At 24.2% G+C, this 18,516-nt stretch overlaps 2 protein-coding genes across 2 annotated transcripts; both read left to right on the top strand.

Annotated features, from left to right (window-relative positions):
* Nucleotides 1-3,782: 3,782 nt before the first annotated feature.
* On the top strand, nucleotides 3,783-6,256 carry OCT59_003700 (uncharacterized protein; the record flags this gene model as incomplete). The annotated part of the gene is made up of 6 exons (XM_066147816.1): nucleotides 3,783-4,871; nucleotides 4,959-5,164; nucleotides 5,230-5,855; nucleotides 5,931-5,985; nucleotides 6,053-6,150; nucleotides 6,231-6,256. 6 exons carry the CDS (start codon nucleotides 3,783-3,785, stop codon nucleotides 6,254-6,256), a joined length of 2,100 nt encoding a protein of 699 aa, XP_065996483.1.
* Nucleotides 6,257-15,662: 9,406 nt separating this feature from the next.
* Nucleotides 15,663-18,303, top strand: OCT59_003699 (uncharacterized protein; the record flags this gene model as incomplete). Its single annotated transcript, XM_066147815.1, has 8 exons — nucleotides 15,663-16,119; nucleotides 16,284-16,909; nucleotides 16,993-17,195; nucleotides 17,260-17,477; nucleotides 17,568-17,879; nucleotides 17,968-18,022; nucleotides 18,093-18,187; nucleotides 18,278-18,303. The coding sequence occupies 8 exons, from the start codon at nucleotides 15,663-15,665 to the stop codon at nucleotides 18,301-18,303; spliced, it is 1,992 nt and encodes a 663-aa protein (XP_065996482.1).
* Nucleotides 18,304-18,516: the final 213 nt, after the last annotated feature.

Genomic DNA, 18,516 nt, shown 5'->3' with positions numbered 1-18,516 from the left:
ATTTTTATTTTTCACTCACATTATAATTCATATGCAATAATTAATTTTCTATATCAGAAATTCATCATATTAAATTAAACTCATTAATCCTGTTGCAATGCATTGAATAATATTTGTTGCTTTGGAAAAATTTTTAAAATTCTGATAGTATATGATTAATAACTTACAAATTTAACAGTGTTTAATTGATTCAATTTATAATATCATCTTTTTGAATGCCAATTAATCGTACAAAATTATTTTTTAACCTTATTTCATATTTAGGCCAAGCAAAAAAAAAATTTAGATTCTCGTGACCCGGCCGGGTCAGTTTTTCGAAAAATGGAAATTTTTTTTTTTATAGTAAAAAATTTTTATCACGTGATTTTAAGTTGGACAATGTGGCGTAAAAAAATTTTACATATGAAAAAATTTTACAAATATAAAAAAAAATGCCGGCCGGCCGGGTCATTTTTAAAATTTTATGTCACGAGAATCTAAAAATTTTTTTTGCCCGGCCTTAGATAAAATAGAAAATTCTTGTATCCATAATTGTTCAAATTATCGTATCAATCGCTTCTCATTCATTTCCTTTCTTAATTTGTGTATCATCTTTTGTTTCCATCATTATCTTCTAGAAATATTTAGTAATTAGTACTTCCGCTGGTTGATCTGTAATATAATAAAGCCGCAGTAGAGCTTCAAAAAACCTTAACCGGTTATTAACCGGTTAAAACTTATTCTGACCGGCATTAAAATTTGACCGGAGTTAATACATTACTCAAATTTTAAATCTTAATTCTAGCATAATAAATTTTCTTCAACATTTTTTGAAGTGTAATTTTATAGTAAAAAATATGTAAATCGATAATAATATAAATAACTTTTTATTGTTAACAATTTTACCTTAATGTTAATGACCATAATTTGCATTTTAATTTAATAACAAGACTTCAAGAATTATCGTAAAACACGGGCGGGAAGTGAAAAGGAGTGAAAGAAATGAAGGATGAGTGAAAAGTAATGAAAAAAATGAAGTGGAGTGAAAAAGAAATGATAAAATAAGGAAATGAAAGTAACAATGGAAACAAGAGATAAAAGAACAGTAGGGAATAAAAAAATGAAGGAAACAAACCGACCAAGTAAAAACCATAAAATAAGAAACGAAATATAATAGACAAAATAAAAAAAAATAAAAAAAAGAACATACCGAGAAGAACTAAGGACCTAAAAAAAATAAAATAAAGTTAGGAAGGAAATGTAAGGAACAAAATATAAGAAACGAAGTGTATGAGACAAAATAAAAAAAATAAAAACTTCAAAAAACAGTGACTATGTTATACTGAACACTCCTTAATTGCAAAAAGCAAAGGAGTAAGAACTTAAAGAGAATAAAATAAAGTTAGCAAGAAATAAAATATAAAAAACAAAAAAGAAAAAAAAGAAAAACATACCAGCTGAGCGAAGGGTTTAAAGTTGGAAAAGTACTAGAAATAATAAATAAATAAACATTTATTGATGATGACGTAAACGCGTAACCAATCAAAAACGTTGGGTGTGATTTTTTGACATTCTCAAATAATAATATAAAATCAGAAAATCGAATTTGTAACAATACACGCCCTATTACTCTACTGGAAACCCTAAGAAAGATTATGGTATCCATTATGAGTAAAAGACTTAACAATCTTCTATCCAAACACCACATTTTACAGCACAACAATCAAGCAGGACTCTTAGGACAATCAATATTAAAATTACACAACACGGCCTGTCTTTTACGAATAGCTAAACGCCTGAAGTACAATGTATATCATTACGTATACTGTGAATAGAGAATAATTACGGTTACACAGAATTAATATTATTAATACTATTCCAATCACGCATTTTTCTCTATGATTTTTGTTTTGCGGTAAGGCCGGGCAAAAAAAATTTTTAGATTCTCGTGACATAAAATTTTAAAAATGACCCGGCCGGGTCACGAGAATCTAAATTTTTTTTTTGCTTGGCCTAATACAACGACATTTTTCCTTTACGGGCAATCACTCGAGCTATTTTAATTAATGATGACATCTCCTTCCAGTCTGCCGACATTCGGTACTACTGGAATTCCTCGAGAAATAGTTTATTGATCGTGCAACGTGGAACAATCTATCTTTGTACTAGATTATACATTTGATGAAACAAGTCAGCCGTGACCACAACGCATAGTGTATATGGCTTATTTATTAATAATTAAGAATTTAATTAAAAAAATTTACTTTAATGTTGTTATATATAACCAACAAGAGTTCATGCATGTTTAGAGAGGAGTTGAGTTAGTGTAAAATAAAAAATGCCAAATATGACGTTTTTTCATTGAAAAAAAAATAAAAAATGTCAAATCTGACATTTTTTCATTAAATAAAACTAAAAAAAGTTTTTTTAATAAAAAAAATGTTGGTTCAACATTTTTCCATTAAAAAAGAATAAGAAACGTCAGGTTTGACTTTTTTTATTCTTAAAAAAATAAAAAACGTCGAACATAACATTTTTTCATTAAAAGAAATAAAAAAAAAATATTTTTTTTATCGAACCCAATGTTTTTTCACTAGAAGAAATAAAAAACATTTTTTAATTAAAAAACGTCGAACCGGACGTTTTTTCATTAAAAGAAATGGAAAAATAAACATTTTTTTTCATTAAAAAAAAATAAAAAACGTTTTTTTTTTGTTTTTTTCTTAATAATTTGAATATAAAAAGTTTCGGCATTTTTATATCATCAAAATATTTTCTTAATAACTTACGGGTCAGATTATCAAATTCATGACCTACCCCTGGTCAGTAACGTTTTTTCATAATAATATATCAAAAAAAGTTTCGCACCAGTTTTTTGATATTTTATTATGAAAAAACGTTTTCACTGAATTTTTTAAATATAATATTATACAAAAAATGTTGCGGCACTACTACAGATTTGCTAATTTTCTTTTTTACCACTTTAATAAAAAAATATATATATATTTAAATTCAATAAACATCATTATTTTACTGTTTCATTATTAATTTTGTACCGAGTATTCATAGTATTTGCTTTGAGTTTTGTAACATGCTATTGAAATCATTATTTAATTTAAAGTTGGTAAAATTTTATTAATTTTGTAAAATTCATATTTAAATTTATGAATTTAAAAAATCAAACTTTAATAAATTAAAAAAGTTTTTTATGAAAAAAAAAAAAAATTTTTTTTTGTGTTTATGCGTTTGAAAAAAAAAATATTTTTTTGTAAATGATCAACAAAATTAAATTCTACCAAAAAACCTACGATTTGATGGTTAAACTTAATATAACATAAAAGTACCACAGGAAGCTCTAAATCACAAAATTGTGGTTTAAAGAGTTCTGTCCCTGTCCTAATAATGACAAACTAATCTTTGCCGATCAATTGCCAAATTTATATTTGTGTTTTCTTTGTAACACTATAATGTGTTATCAAAAAAAAAAATTAACCGGTTAATTTAACCGGTTAAATTAACCATTTTTAACCAGTTAATAAATCCTTAACCACTTGACCATCTTAACCGGTTAATTAACTGGTTATCCTTAACCGGTTTCAAACTCCATTTACCCTTCGATAAAGTACTTCTAAATTTAAAACGAACTTTCTAAATTCCGTAATACTTTCTGTATCACTAACAGAAAGTTCTATCTTTTTTAAACTGTTTCATTCAGATATAATAAATAAAAGTATAATAAATATAAATAAAATACGTTCAAAATTTCCAAATTCATTATTGTTATCGATACTTAATATAATATAATGGAGCTTGTAAATAAAAATAATGAAAAATTTTTTGACCCAACACCAAGATTAAAATCTAGTCCTATACCAATTAAATTTATTTCTTTTAATAGATTTGATTTAAATTGCATTTATTGTGGAGAAAAATATATCGAGACACTTCTTTGTCATAATCAAAAATATTGCAAAAAATGTTTATCGCTTTATATTGATGATATAACTGATAATAATATATACTTGGACATATATTGTACAATGTACTTGAAATGTAGTAATGAACATGAAATAAGTAAGACAAAGGTATCACAATGTATTCAAAAATGTTGTAGAAATTGTGTAAGAATTTTATGTTTTAGCCAAATAGAAGGATATTTATATGAATATTATTATCATGATAGCAATAGTTCCAACATATACACTAAGGTGATTAAAAGTAAAAAACATTGTCAATTATGTGGAAAGTCACTATTTCAAAGTACACATATATGGCAACCTACTATAATATGTAAAAGAAATGTATGGCGACCTATATTATGCTCAAATTGTTATCTAATTTCATTTGAATGGACAGAATCAACCTTGTCTAAAAAGCAAATTTCACTTCTTTACTTACCATGGTGGTATGATAATTCTCATTGTGACGTATGTTACTCAGATTTAACATTTACAACGGATTGTCAAAAGTATTGTGCAAATTGCCTTATATTTTATACCGGATGCAGATATTGTTTAACAACAAACATTATTTTTGGACTTACAGATCAAACCCAATGTAAAAAATGTAAAAGAATATCACTTATTATAGACAGAAATGTATTTGATGATTTCCTTCTTAATGATAATTCATATGACAACTTAAATTTAGAGATTACAAATATTATAAAAACCATTGATAAATATTTTGAACCATCAATTCTATTAACTTCTATTTTTAAAAAAATGATCCCAGTTAGGCGGATATCATATTCTCAATTTAAAGATGTAAAAGAAATGACAAAAGGGGGATATGGTATTATATATAAAGCAACTTGGTTAAGTAATAATAAAACTGTCATTTTAAAAAAATTCGAAAATTCTAAAATTAATAATAAATATTTCTTAAATGAGGTGAATATTTTTAATATTTTTGTGAATGATTTTTTATTAATTAATTTAGTCTTTAATCTTTGACTATTAATTCTTAAAATTTTATAGTTAAGATCAAATCAACAGTGTTTTAATAAATTTGATAATTATATAATTAAAAATTATGGCTTTACAAAAGATCCTGAATTAGAAGATTATACATTAATTATGAAGTATGCGTCAGAAGGAGATTTACATAAGTATTTACAAAAGAATTTTACAAATATTACATGGAATAATCAAAAACTAATTATTTTATTGCAAATTACAGAAGGGTAATTATATTTAAATATAATTTTTATATTATTGAAATTTAAGTTTTAACTTCTTTTTTATTTAGACTTGAATATATTCACAAAAATACATTTGTACATCGAGATTTCCATAGCGGAAATATATTACTTGATATAGTTCAATGGAAAATTGGGGATCTAGGATTATCACAATCTATAAATGACGAATCTTCAAATAATGAAATATATGGTGTTATGCCTTATATTGCACCAGAAATATTTAAAGGGTCTGCATTTTCTAAAGAAACTGATATTTATAGTTTTGGCATGGTTATGTGGGAACTTACAACAGGTTGTAAACCTTTTGCTAATGTTGAACATGACCATAATCTCATTTATAAAATTCTCGATGGAGAACGACCCAAAATTACAGAAGATACACCAGAATGTTATGCCAATTTAATGAAAAGTTGTTGGGACCCTGATCCAAAAAAAAGACCTTCTATAAAAGAATTTTATTCAAATTTACGTAAGTGGCCTTATAAATACGCAGCAGAATTTGAACAAGCTGAAGTAAAAAGAAACAGACTGATAGAATCAAAGATGATTGGTCCTGAATTTGCTGAAAAATGTCACCCGGAAGCCATTTATACAAGTAGACCATTAAGTGATATAATTTCTAAATGTTCATCCATTAATTCATCCTCAACAATTTCATTTGGCGATAAAGAAGGTATTACTAAAAAGAGTTAATTGCAATTAAAAATTATTATATACAGTAATCTTTAAATGAATATTATTTACTTAGATTATAATTATAATTATATTTCGAAAGAAAAAGAGCTTGACATAGACGTTGAAAGGTATTTGCAATTATATTTTGAATGTATTATATTGTGTACTAATTAATTGATTTTAATTGTAATTTAGTTTATCATCACAAAATATAACAATTCAAAATTCTTCAACCTCATTAAAAAAGCGAAACAATGAAGAATTAAATCTTGAAACCCAAGATAATAGTGGTGGTAAATATTCATTTGCTTTAATCATATTTATTTATATTTTCTTTTAATATTATTTTAATCAAATTTAAAATATTTAAAAGTAGGAAAACGTATTAAAACTAGTTAGCTATTAAACGACATCTAGTAGTTGGAATACGCACGCAAGATATACAGTATATTGAATGCCGTGTTTCTAAAATTTATCAATATCCATACATCATTTCCATATATACTATCATAAATTATACTTTTAAATATTCGTTATAGTAAAATTACATTGATTTTTTACTTATTCAGTTTATAATAAATATCATTTATTTTTATTTTAAGAAAAACAATTTTTGCTTTAAATGAAATAAACATTTCATAAATTTAAGTCCAATAAAATTAAATTCTTATCAAACTTGTAAAAATATAACGAGTGCCATAAATCTTAATGATAATATGATCTATGTAAATTATTTTTGAACTTTAAAGCAGGTAATTGTTGAAAAATAGTATTATAGGATTCAAATTAATGATATCGAAATATAATATATTCCGCTCTTAAAAACAGCATCCATAATTATTGACATTGTTAAATTAGCGAGCAAATATATAGTTAGAATGGGAAAGAATGAACACGTAACAGATAGAATACTAACCACTTGATGACGATTGTTTCCATTTATATGATATGGTCTACATTGAAATTTTATCCTCTTTTCGGCTAATGACTTTTATATTTCATTTCTGTCTTCATAAGATTCTCTTTAATATTAACGTTGGATAGAACTTCAAACACATTTGGTGATTTTACGTGCTCATACTTCAAATACTTTAAAAGTACACTCACGTCCGAATGGACTGCAAAGAAGAATGTGTTTAGTAAACCTATGATTGATTTACAATCTATATAATTAAAAAAATTTGACGATATTTAGATTACTCTCTGTACAATAATTTGATACGTAACATGGAAATGAAATGATCTGTTTTTATAATACTAATTAGATTAGGTTCATTAAAATTTGAAAGTTATAGAGATTAAGTATTTTCATTGTATTAATGAGGTATTTATGTATCATCATTTTGTTAATAAAAAAAAATATATAATTTTTCGCTTAGTAGAATCAGATGTTAATATATTTGATAGTACAAAAAAAGAATAAGGGATTTCTACAGCTAATGAAGGTTAGAAATATTCATGAAGTATTAAAAACGTATGGAACGAATGATTTAAAAGAAATACTTGACGATCCTTAGAATTATTTATACAAATATTACAAACTTAGAAATTACTAATAATTTAATCAATTTGATAAATATAAATCAGCATGATCCTATAGGGCCATGCGATAATAGTTGCTTTACAACTGATATACTTATATTATCACACTGAACTTAGCATAAACTAGGGAACGCAAATTTTGTATTATTTTATTCTTCAAGGATGAGTGCTGGACTAACTTTGTGTAGAATAACCACTAAAAGCAAAAAAACATAGTAAGGAAAAACTAACTAAAGTAAGTTAACAGACGCGTTCCACACATAGAGGAATCACCCTTAGTGAGAAAAAGGAAAAGAAAAAAAAAGAGGAATAGCTATCGTCAATGAAACTACGCCGCTAAGGCTACTCACGACGGGGAATTAGAAAAAAAATGAATGAAGAATAAAATACAGAGACATTAAAATTAAAATTACAATCAGAAGTAAAATCTATATCAGATATTGTGGTACCAAGGTACATTATGCAAAAAGTTATAAGACGTAAAGCGGATCTATAAAATTATTGTCGTCCGGCAGTTTCCGGAAATCATTATATGGGTTGGAATAAATCCATGAACTATCTTTATTGTTTCGAGGGTGAGTTCGAGAATTTCGACGGGATGCTGTATCGTTGTTCTGACGATAAGTTTTGAAAGATTTTTGATTAATAGAATTTGATTGTTTCGCGTGTTTTCCAAATAGTATTATAAATATCCAAATGCAAAAGATAATAAAAGTTTTTTAACTGTTTAGGGAACGCAAACCGTTCAGGTGGAGCATAATCAATTTATTACATCACGTGACATATATATGAAAAACGCAAACTAAATACAAAATCTAATTTGGTCGATAAGCGGGACAATTAGCCATAACAGATAATAAATTATATAGTACGACAATACAAAAAATTGCATATTCTCCATATAAATTTACATGTTTCGAACATTTTTTATTTTATAGGAAAATATTGACTCAATTATTTTCATTATTTGTTTCCCGTAAAAATACCTAGAACTTGAATCACTTTATCGTTTCCATTAAATTTATTCATAAAATTATATGGTAAATTAAAGCACCACAGTTTAATTTAGAGTAATAACAAAATCGCCTAGAAAATCTGTAAAATCCACTTAAAAATTGATTAAAAATCAGAAAAAGTAAGTTTGTTTAAAATAAATTGATAAATAGCCTAGAAAACTGATTAATAATCGAAAAAGTTGCTACTAGTCAGCAATAAGTGTATTTGATATTGGTCTATCTGAATTATCACAACGCTCAACCCACCCATTTCAAGCTAAGTACCCATCCGAATTCCTATTCAGTCAGTGAAAAATAAGCATTTTAGTGATTAATTAATTATTAATTAAGTAATGATACAATATTAAATTACGTCAATTTACCAGATTGGCGCAGTTTGGTACCCGATCCATATCTAAGTATCCATCCAGATTCCTATTTGTTAGTAAAAAAATTTTATCAGCAAAAAATAATAAAAAATTCTACCTTGGTGCAGTGGATGACTGAACCTAAAGCCTTTTTAATAAAACTAAATTTTTTTCGAGAAAAAAAATAATAAATATAAAGAAAAAAAATTTTGAAAAATCAAAAAGGAAATTATTTTTTTTTAAAAATAATATTTCGGTTCAAAACACTTAAATTCTTTTTTTTCTTAAACCGAAAAAAATATTTCTGTTTAAGAAATAAAAAAATAATAAATTTCGGTCAAAATATTTTGGCCCAAAACAGAAAAATTTTTTTGTTCCAATAAGTCCATACAAACTTGATTTTATGGTTTTCCATAATATAAAAATTTCATCAATAACCCGGCAACCCGGCTTTTAATTTTTTTTTCAAAAATTTTATATGCGAATTTTTTTTTCAATTTTTAAAAAATTCTCACCCGGCATAGTAATTATATAAAAAAATTTTTTTTTTAAGACTTAACAAAACTGACCCGGCCGGACTATGAAAACCATTTTTACCACTTTGTGTCGCCTAATGATATTACGTCAAATAATTTATTCATGGCAAAGTATCTAACATAAGAATAGTTAGCCAAAACAATTTTTTACTTTAATTACTTTTATAATACCAATTATTTTTTTATTATTAAAAAATCAATTAGTCAGATTTGTTAATTTTGTAAAATCAGTCGCAGTATTCTTGGAAGCTCCATTAGTCAGCTATTTGAAGTAAACGACCTTAATTCGTAAAAAAAAAAAAATTTGGTAAACACATTATGAGAATACTCTAGAATTCCATTTTTTAAGGTACATAAATCTCTTAGCAGATTCTTTATTATATTATGTTGAAAAAAGTTTTCATTGATGCGATCAGCCGCAGCAGAAAAAAAATTTTAAACTGAATTTTTTTTTTTTAAACTGAAATTTTTTTCAGTATTTTGACTTTCTTTTTTTTGAAAATTTATTAAAAAACATTGCGTTTATTTATTTTTTTTCCTTTATAATCTATATAGTAATACTTTTTTTCCTAATTGTTTTTTTTCGTTCTTTCACCTTGGGTTAGATCAGTGATCGGATCGTCCAATTTTTTTTTTGTTATTTTTTTTACTAATATTTTCATTTTTCATAATGCTTTTTTGTTTTTTTACCTTTTAAGTTTGGATCAGGTCAGTGCTGCGATAAAATCGAGATAAATAATTTTTAAAAAATTAATAAATTTTTAGACTATATAATGTTTTAATATTATCAATATTATTTTAATATTTCTTTTTTATTATTAATTATTATAATTTATTTTAACACCCAAGTAGGATTTTAAGGCGATTTTTTACTTTAAAAGGCAAAAATTTTGGTTGATCATTTCATTTCGGTCAGATTTTCACCAAAATTTTCTATTCCGTTTTTGAAAATCATCCACATGCATAGTTGCCATGGATACAAAAAAAATTGCCTTTTTCGTAAAAAACTCTCGGTTTAATCTTAAATATTAGTACAGTACTGTACATGTACATGTACAAGTACAAGAGCAAGAACATGAACATGTACATGTACATGTACAGAGAAAGTGAACATTCACTATGGAAACTTTTTGCGCTGAGTTTAACTGTGCTGCTCAAAAAGAATGTTAACTTGACAGATCATGAAATAGTATGTTGATCATTTTTTATTAAAATGTGAGAATTTTTTTTTTTGATTAAAAATGTCAAAAACTTGATTAAAAAACAAAAAAAAATTAAATTTTTTAATTAAAAAAGTCAGACTTGACATTTTTTGTTATTAAAAATCAAAAAAAAAATGATTTTATTAATCAAAAATGTCAGACTTGACGTTTTTTGTTATTAAAATCAAAAAAAATGATTTTTTTTTAATTAAAAACGTCAGACTTGACGTTTTTTGTTATTAAAAATCAAAAAAATATATATATTTTTTAATTAAAAACGTCAGACTTGACGTTTTTTGTTATTAAAAATCAAAAAAAAATATTTTTTTTAATTATAAACGTCAGACTTGACGTTTTTTGTTATTAAAAATCAAAAAAAATATTTTTTTTAATTAAAAACGTCAGACTTGACGTTTTTTGTTATTAAAAATCAAAAAAAAATATTTTTTTTAATTAAAAACATCAGACTTGACGTTTTTTGTTATTAAAAATCAAAAAAAAAGTGATTTTTTTAATTAAAAACGTCAGACTTGACGTTTTTTGTTATTAAAAATAAAAAAAAAGTGATTTTTTTAATTAAAAACGTCAGACTTGACGTTTTTTGTTATTAAAAATCAAAAAAAAAGTGATTTTTTTAATTAAAAACGTCAGACTTGACGTTTTTTGTTATTAAAAATCAAAAAAAAGTGATTTTTTTAATTAAAAACGTCAGACTTGACGTTTTTTGTTACTAAAAATCAAAAAAAAGTGATTTTTTTTAATTAAAAACGTCAGACTTGACGTTTTTTGTTACTAAAAATCAAAAAAAAGTGATTTTTTTAATTAAAAACGTCAGACTTGACGTTTTTTGTTACTAAAAATCAAAAAAAATATTTTTTTTAATTATAAACGTCAGACTTGACGTTTTTTGTTATTAAAAATCAAAAAAAATATTTTTTTTAATTGAAAACGTCAGACTTGACGTTTTTTGTTATTAAAAATCAAAAAAAATATTTTTTTTAATTGAAAACGTCAGACTTGACGTTTTTTGTTATTAAAAATCAAAAAAAAATATTTTTTTAATTAAAAACGTCAGACTTGACGTTTTTTGTTATTAAAAATCAAAAAAAAATATTTTTTTAATTAAAAACGTCAGACTTGACGTTTTTGTTATTAAAAATTAAAAAAAAAATGATTTTTTTTTAATTATATTAGTGTACTTTTGGATATAATGGGTGAGTTTATTTTAAAAGCATACTAATACAGTCGCCACTGGATATAACGAACCTGCCGTTCCAAGCGTTTTGGTTCGGTATATGGTGAATTCGATATATGATATTCATATTATATACCGAACTGTTCGGTATATGAATTTTATCCAATTAAATTATAGCAGCATATACTGTAATATTTAAAGTTCGGATGATTACATGACTTACTATAACAGATAACACTATGTTTTATTTAAAATTTATGTGTTCATCAATTTTTTAAGTATTTACCAGCTATTCAAATGAAAATTTTATCTGATACTAGCAGAAATAATTTTTCCGGTAGTCCATTCTTTTATATTACTAATTAAAGTCACGTGATAGTTCGGTATACTAAATATGTAACTGATATACTTGGGCTGGCTAAAATAAGTTCGGATGCGGTATATAGTAATTTATTATGTGATTTCGTTATATCCAGTGCAATTAATTATAAAAAAATCGGTTCTGTGAAACTTGGTTCAATAAAACAAGTTTTTGGTACAAACAGGTTCGTTATAACCAGTGGCGACTGTACTACTAATAAATTAATAAAAGATTTTTTTATAACAATAGATTGTGTTTAGTGAGATTTATGAAAAAATTTTATGAAATTTTTTTAATAAGAATAGCTTTGTATAAAAAATTTTCTAGAATTTTTTTTTAATAACGATATATCAGCATAGTAGTAATAGTACAATAGGGTTAACTATACAATAAATAGATGTAATAAATTTTTTGGAATTTTTTTTTAATAACAGCAGTAAATTGGTATCATATAATAGATGATATAATAAATTTTTTTTGGAATTCTTCCTTAATAACAATATATTGGTATAGCACAATAGATAGATATAATAAAAATTTTCTGTGATTTATTTTTAATTACAATAGATTGGTAACTTATTAACGGAAGTTAATAATTTTTTTACAGTTCACAGTAACACTAATATTACTTTTTTTTTTTTTAATCGCAGCGCATTTGCAGTTTTATTAAAGTAGAAAAATAAAAGAATATGTATACATAGTATGATTCTAAAAGCTACTCTAATATAATTAAACTACAAACCACTCGTCATATGTATAGTACCCCACGTGTGCACTGTCAAGTGATCGTTAGACTCAGTAGGTAGACAACATTTGTAATGCGTTATCTTAGCCAGATGGCCCTATCTTCAACATAGTAACACTAATATTACTAATAAGTAATGATAATAAAAGATTTTAATTACATTTAGTAAGGTTAATAAAAAAATTTTTTGAGATATAATAGAATGGTATAGTACAATAGATAGATATAATAAAATTTTCTGGGATCTATTTTAATAATAACAGATTGGTATAATACAATGTATAGATATAAAAAAATATTTCTGAATTCTTTTTTTAATAATAGATTGATATGAATATATTTTCTGGGATTTTTTTTAGCAATAAGTCATTATATCAGTATAAAATTTTCTGGATTTTTTTTAATAACAATAGATCAGTATGGTATAATGGATAGAAATAAAAAATTTTAAGGATTTTTTTTTAATAACAATACTAGATTGGTATAGTACAATAGTTACTAGATATGGGATTATTTTAATAACAATAGATAGGTATAGTACAATGGACTAATTTAATAAATTTTTTTGTGATTTTTTTTAATAACAATAGATTGGTAATAGACAACTGATTATTAATTTGTTCAATTAATAATTGTTTTTTAGTAAGATTTTTTCCAGTAATACTACTACTAATAGGTATTAATAGTTAGTTTAATGAGTTAATAAAAGATTTTTTATAAATAGATTATATTTAATGACATATAAAAAAAATTTTGGGAGATTTTTTTTAATAACAATAGATCAATACAAAAAATTTACTGAGACTTTTTTTAATAACAATAGATTGGTATAGTACAATGAATAGATATAAAAAAATTTTAACTTTTTTTTTAATAATAGATTGATATAAATATTTTCTGAATTTTTTTTTAACAATAGAGTCAATAAATCAATATAAAAAATTTTTTTGATAACAACAGATCAGTACTATATTATAATGGAGAGATATAAAAAATTTTTTAGATTTTTTATTAATATAATAGATCAGTTTCTGGAATTTTTTTATGACAAATTAGTATAGTACAATATATAAAATTTTCTGGGATTTATTTAAATAACAATAGATATGATAAAATTTTTGGTGATTTTTTTTTAGTAGCAATAGATTGGTAATAGACAATTATTACTGTGACCAAAACTGATCTGATTTACCAATTCATTATCAGTTCAGTTTTTAATGTTTTCACAACATTTTTTATTGTCTATTACCAATCTATTGTTACTAAAAAAAATAATCACCAAAAATTTATCATACCTATTGTTATTAAAATAAATCTCAGAAAATTTTTTTATTAACCTTATTAAATGTAATCTATTGTTATAAAAATCTTTCATTTATATTACTTACTAGTAATATTAGTGTTACTGTGAACTATAAAAAAATCTTACTAAAAAACAATTATTAACAAGTTAATTGTCTACTATCAACATATTGTTATTAAAAAAAAATCCCAGAAAATTTTTTTATACCAAACTATTACTAAAAAGAAATCTCATTAAATTTTTTATAAATCTCACTAAACACAATCTATTGTTATAAAAAAATCTTTTATTAATTTATTAGTAGTATTAGTATAAAACTCACTCACTATATCCAAAAGTACACTAGTTATTCATTAACAAGCCGTCAACGTTGCTATGTAGATATATATGCCACATTAATAACAACAGGCAACACAGATAACACAATACAAAAATATTTATACAGGTTAGTCTAGATATAGATATAGTAAAATTTTAAATCAATTTTTATTTTATATGTAATAATTAATTTTCCTGAATATATCGGAAATTCGTCATATTGATTTAAACTCATTAATCCTGTTGCAATGCAACAGACTACAGCTATATTAGTGATAGTACAAATGATCATTTGAAGGAAATACCTTGAATGATATTTGTTGCTATAGTAAAAATTATAAAAATTCTGATAGTATATGATTGGTAACTTACAAAATTTTTACAGTGTTTAATTGATTCAATTTATAATATCATTTATTATGACATGCTTTTTTGAATGCCAATTGGTCGTACAAAATTTTTCATATTTAGATAAAACAGAAAATTCTTTTATCCATCATTGTTCAAATTATCGTATCAATCTCAATCGCTTTTCATTCATTTCCTTTCTTAATTTGTGTACCATTTTTTTGTTTCCATCATTATCTTCTAGAAATATTTAATAATTACGCTAATACTTAATAGATACTTCCGCTGGTTGATCACATGCATCTCGTAATATAATAAACCCGTTAGAAAAAACCTTAACCGGTTATTAACCGCCGGTTAAAACTTAATTCTGACCGGCATTAAAATTTGACCGGAGTTAATACATTACGCAAATTTTAAATCTTAATTCTAGCCAGAATTAAGCTCCAATTTATTGTTAATAAATTTTCTTTAGCACTTTTTGAAGTGTAATTTTATTGTAAAAAATATGTAAACCGTTGATTATATAAATAACTTTTTTTTTGTTAACAATTTTACCTTAATGTTAAATGGCCATAATCTGCATGATTTGCATTTTAACCAAATACTGTAAATTAACCGGTTAATTAACTGGTTAATCCTAACAGGTTTCAAACTCCATTTGCCCTTCGATAAAGTACTTCTAAATTTTAAAACGAATTTTCTAAATTCTGTAATATTTTCTGTATCATTAACAGAAAGTTCTATCTTGTCAACTGTATCATTGAGATATAAATAAAAATATAAAAATATAAATATAAATAATTGAAATATAAATGAAATACGTTCAAAATTCCAAATTCATTATTGTTATCAATACTCATTTATAACATTTAGTCGTTAGTATAATAAAATGAAACTTGTAAATACAAATGATGAAAAATTTTTTGATCCAACACCAAGATTAAAATCTAGCCCTATACCAATTAAGTTTATTTCTTTTAATAGATTTAATACAATTTGTATTTATTGTGGAGAAAAATATATCGAGACACTTCTTTGTCATGACCAAAAATATTGCAAAAAATGTTTATCGCGTTATATTAATGATATAACTGATAATAATATATACTTGGACATACATTACACAATGGAATTGGAATGTAATGAACATGAGATAAGTAAGACAAAAGTACCACAAAGTATTCAAGAATTCTGTAAAAATTGTATAAGAATTTTATGTTTTAAACATACAAAAGGATCTTTTAGTAATGAATACCCTACTAATAACAATTATACCAACATATTATACAATAATTACACAATAGAATTGGAATGTAATGAACATGAGATAAGAAAAGTACCACAAAGTATTCAAGAATGCTGTAGAAATTGTATAAGAATTTTATGTTTTAAACAAATAATAGGATTTTTTAATAAATACCCTACTAATAACAATTATACCAACATATTATACAATAAGGTGATTAAAGATGAAAAACATTGTCAATTATCATATGTGGAAAGTCACTAGATGAACGTACTGCTGTTATAATGCAATTAAGACTATGCTCAGATTGTTATCTAATTTCATTTGAGTGGATAGAATCAACCTTCGCCAAAAAGAGAATTCCAATTTTTTACTTACCATGGTGGTACAACAGTATATATTGTAAAAATTGTTCGTCAAAATTAATATTTACATCAGAATGTCAAAAGTATTGTAAAAATTGTCTCATATTTTATACCGGATGCAGTTATTGTTTAACAACAAACATTATTTTTGGACTTACGAGTCAATCTCAGTGTAAAAAATGTAAAAGAATATCACTTATAGACAACAGAAATCCTGATGATTTCCCTTTTAATTATTATATTATATCATCTATATATGAAAAATTAAATTTAGATAAGCTTGCAAATATTGTAAAAACCACTGATAAATATTTTAAGCCATCAACTTTATTATATTCTATTTTTAAGGGAAAAAATAGTAACTCAATTAGGTGGATACCATATTCTCAATTTACAGATGTAAAAGAAATGACAAAAGGAGGATATGGTATTATATATAAAGCAACTTGGTTAATTAATAATGAAACTGTCATTTTAAAAAGATTTGAAAATTCTAAGAATAATAATAAATATTTCTTGAATGAGGTGAATATTTTTAAATATTTTCATAAGTGTTTTTACTAAATAATTTAGTCTTTAATACTTAATTAAATTTTATATTTTAATAGCTAAAATCAAATCAACTTATTGACAAAGTTAATAATTATATAATTCAAATTTATGGCTTTACAAAAGATCCTGAATTAGAAGATTATATATTAATTATGGAATATGCGTCAAAAGGAGATTTACATAAGTATTTACAAAATAATTTTACAAATATTACATGGAAAAATCATAAATTACGTATTTTACGACTTATTTCAGCAGGGTACTTATATTTTAAATACATTATTATGTTCTTAAATTAAGTTACTAACTTTTGGTTTATTTAGACTTGATAATATTCATGATAATAAATTTATACGCAGAGATTTCCATAGCGGAAATATATTATTAGATGTATTTCAATGGAAAATTGGGGATCTGGGATTATCACAATCTGAAAATAGTGAATCATCAAATAATGAAATATATGGAGTTATACCTTATATTGCACCAGAAATATTTAAAGGGTCTGCATTTTCTAAAGAAGCTGATATATATAGTTTGGGTATGATCATGTGGGAAATTACAGCAGGTTGTAAACCTTTTGCTAATGTTAAGCATGATATTCATCTTATTTATAAAATTCTTGATGGAGAACGTCCTAATATTACAGAAGATACACCAGAATGTTATGCTAATTTAATGAAAAGTTGTTGGGATCCTGATCCCCAAAAAAGACCACCAATAAAAGAAATTTATTTAGCTCTTAATTCTTGGTTTCGTGAAGGTATAAATGAAACAGAATTTGAACAAGCTGAAGCAAAAAGAAAAAGACTGATAGAATCAAAGAAGATTGGTCCTGAATTTGCTGAAAAATGTCACCCAGAAGCTATTTATACAAGTAGGCCATTAAGTGCTTTAATTTCTAAATGTTTATCCACAAATTCATCATCAACAATTTCATTCGGTAAGAAACAAGGTATTACTATACAAAAGTTAACTGTAATTAGAAAATAGTATAAAATAATCTTTACAATACATATTATTTTCTTTAGATTATAATTACAATTATATTTCGAAAGAAAAAGAGCTTGATATAGATATTAAAGGGTATTTAAAATTATATTTTTAAATAATTAATTACTAATTATGTACTAATTGATATTAACTTGTAATTTAGTTTATCATCACAAAATATAACAATTCAAAATTCCTCAACCTCTTTAAAAAAGCGAAACCAGGAAGAATTAAATCTTGAAACCCAAGAAAATATTGGTAAGTGTTTATTTGGCTCGACGATGATTATTTTTATTTTTTTTTTTATTAATGTTAATATTATTTTAATCAAATTTAAAATGTTTAAAGTAGGAAAACGTATTAAAATTAGTTAAACCAATTATGGGCATAGGATTATCTACAGAAGTTAATTTTTTTTTTTTAGCATGTTATTATATTAATTTTTTACGTATTCATAATAAGCATTATTTATTTTTGTTTTAAATGAAATATGTAATCTAAACAAGAAAAAAAAGATAATACTTTGCTATCAGAATAGATTTTTATGTCAGTAATTTACAACCCTTATAACATGCATTTTAATAGGG

This window comes from Rhizophagus irregularis, chromosome 12, assembly GCF_026210795.1.
Source record: "Rhizophagus irregularis chromosome 12, complete sequence".
In the NCBI taxonomy this organism is placed as follows: Eukaryota; Fungi; Glomeromycota; class Glomeromycetes; order Glomerales; family Glomeraceae; genus Rhizophagus; species Rhizophagus irregularis.
Note: the sequence above shows the minus strand (reverse complement) of the source record. Positions and strands in the feature narration are given on the sequence as shown.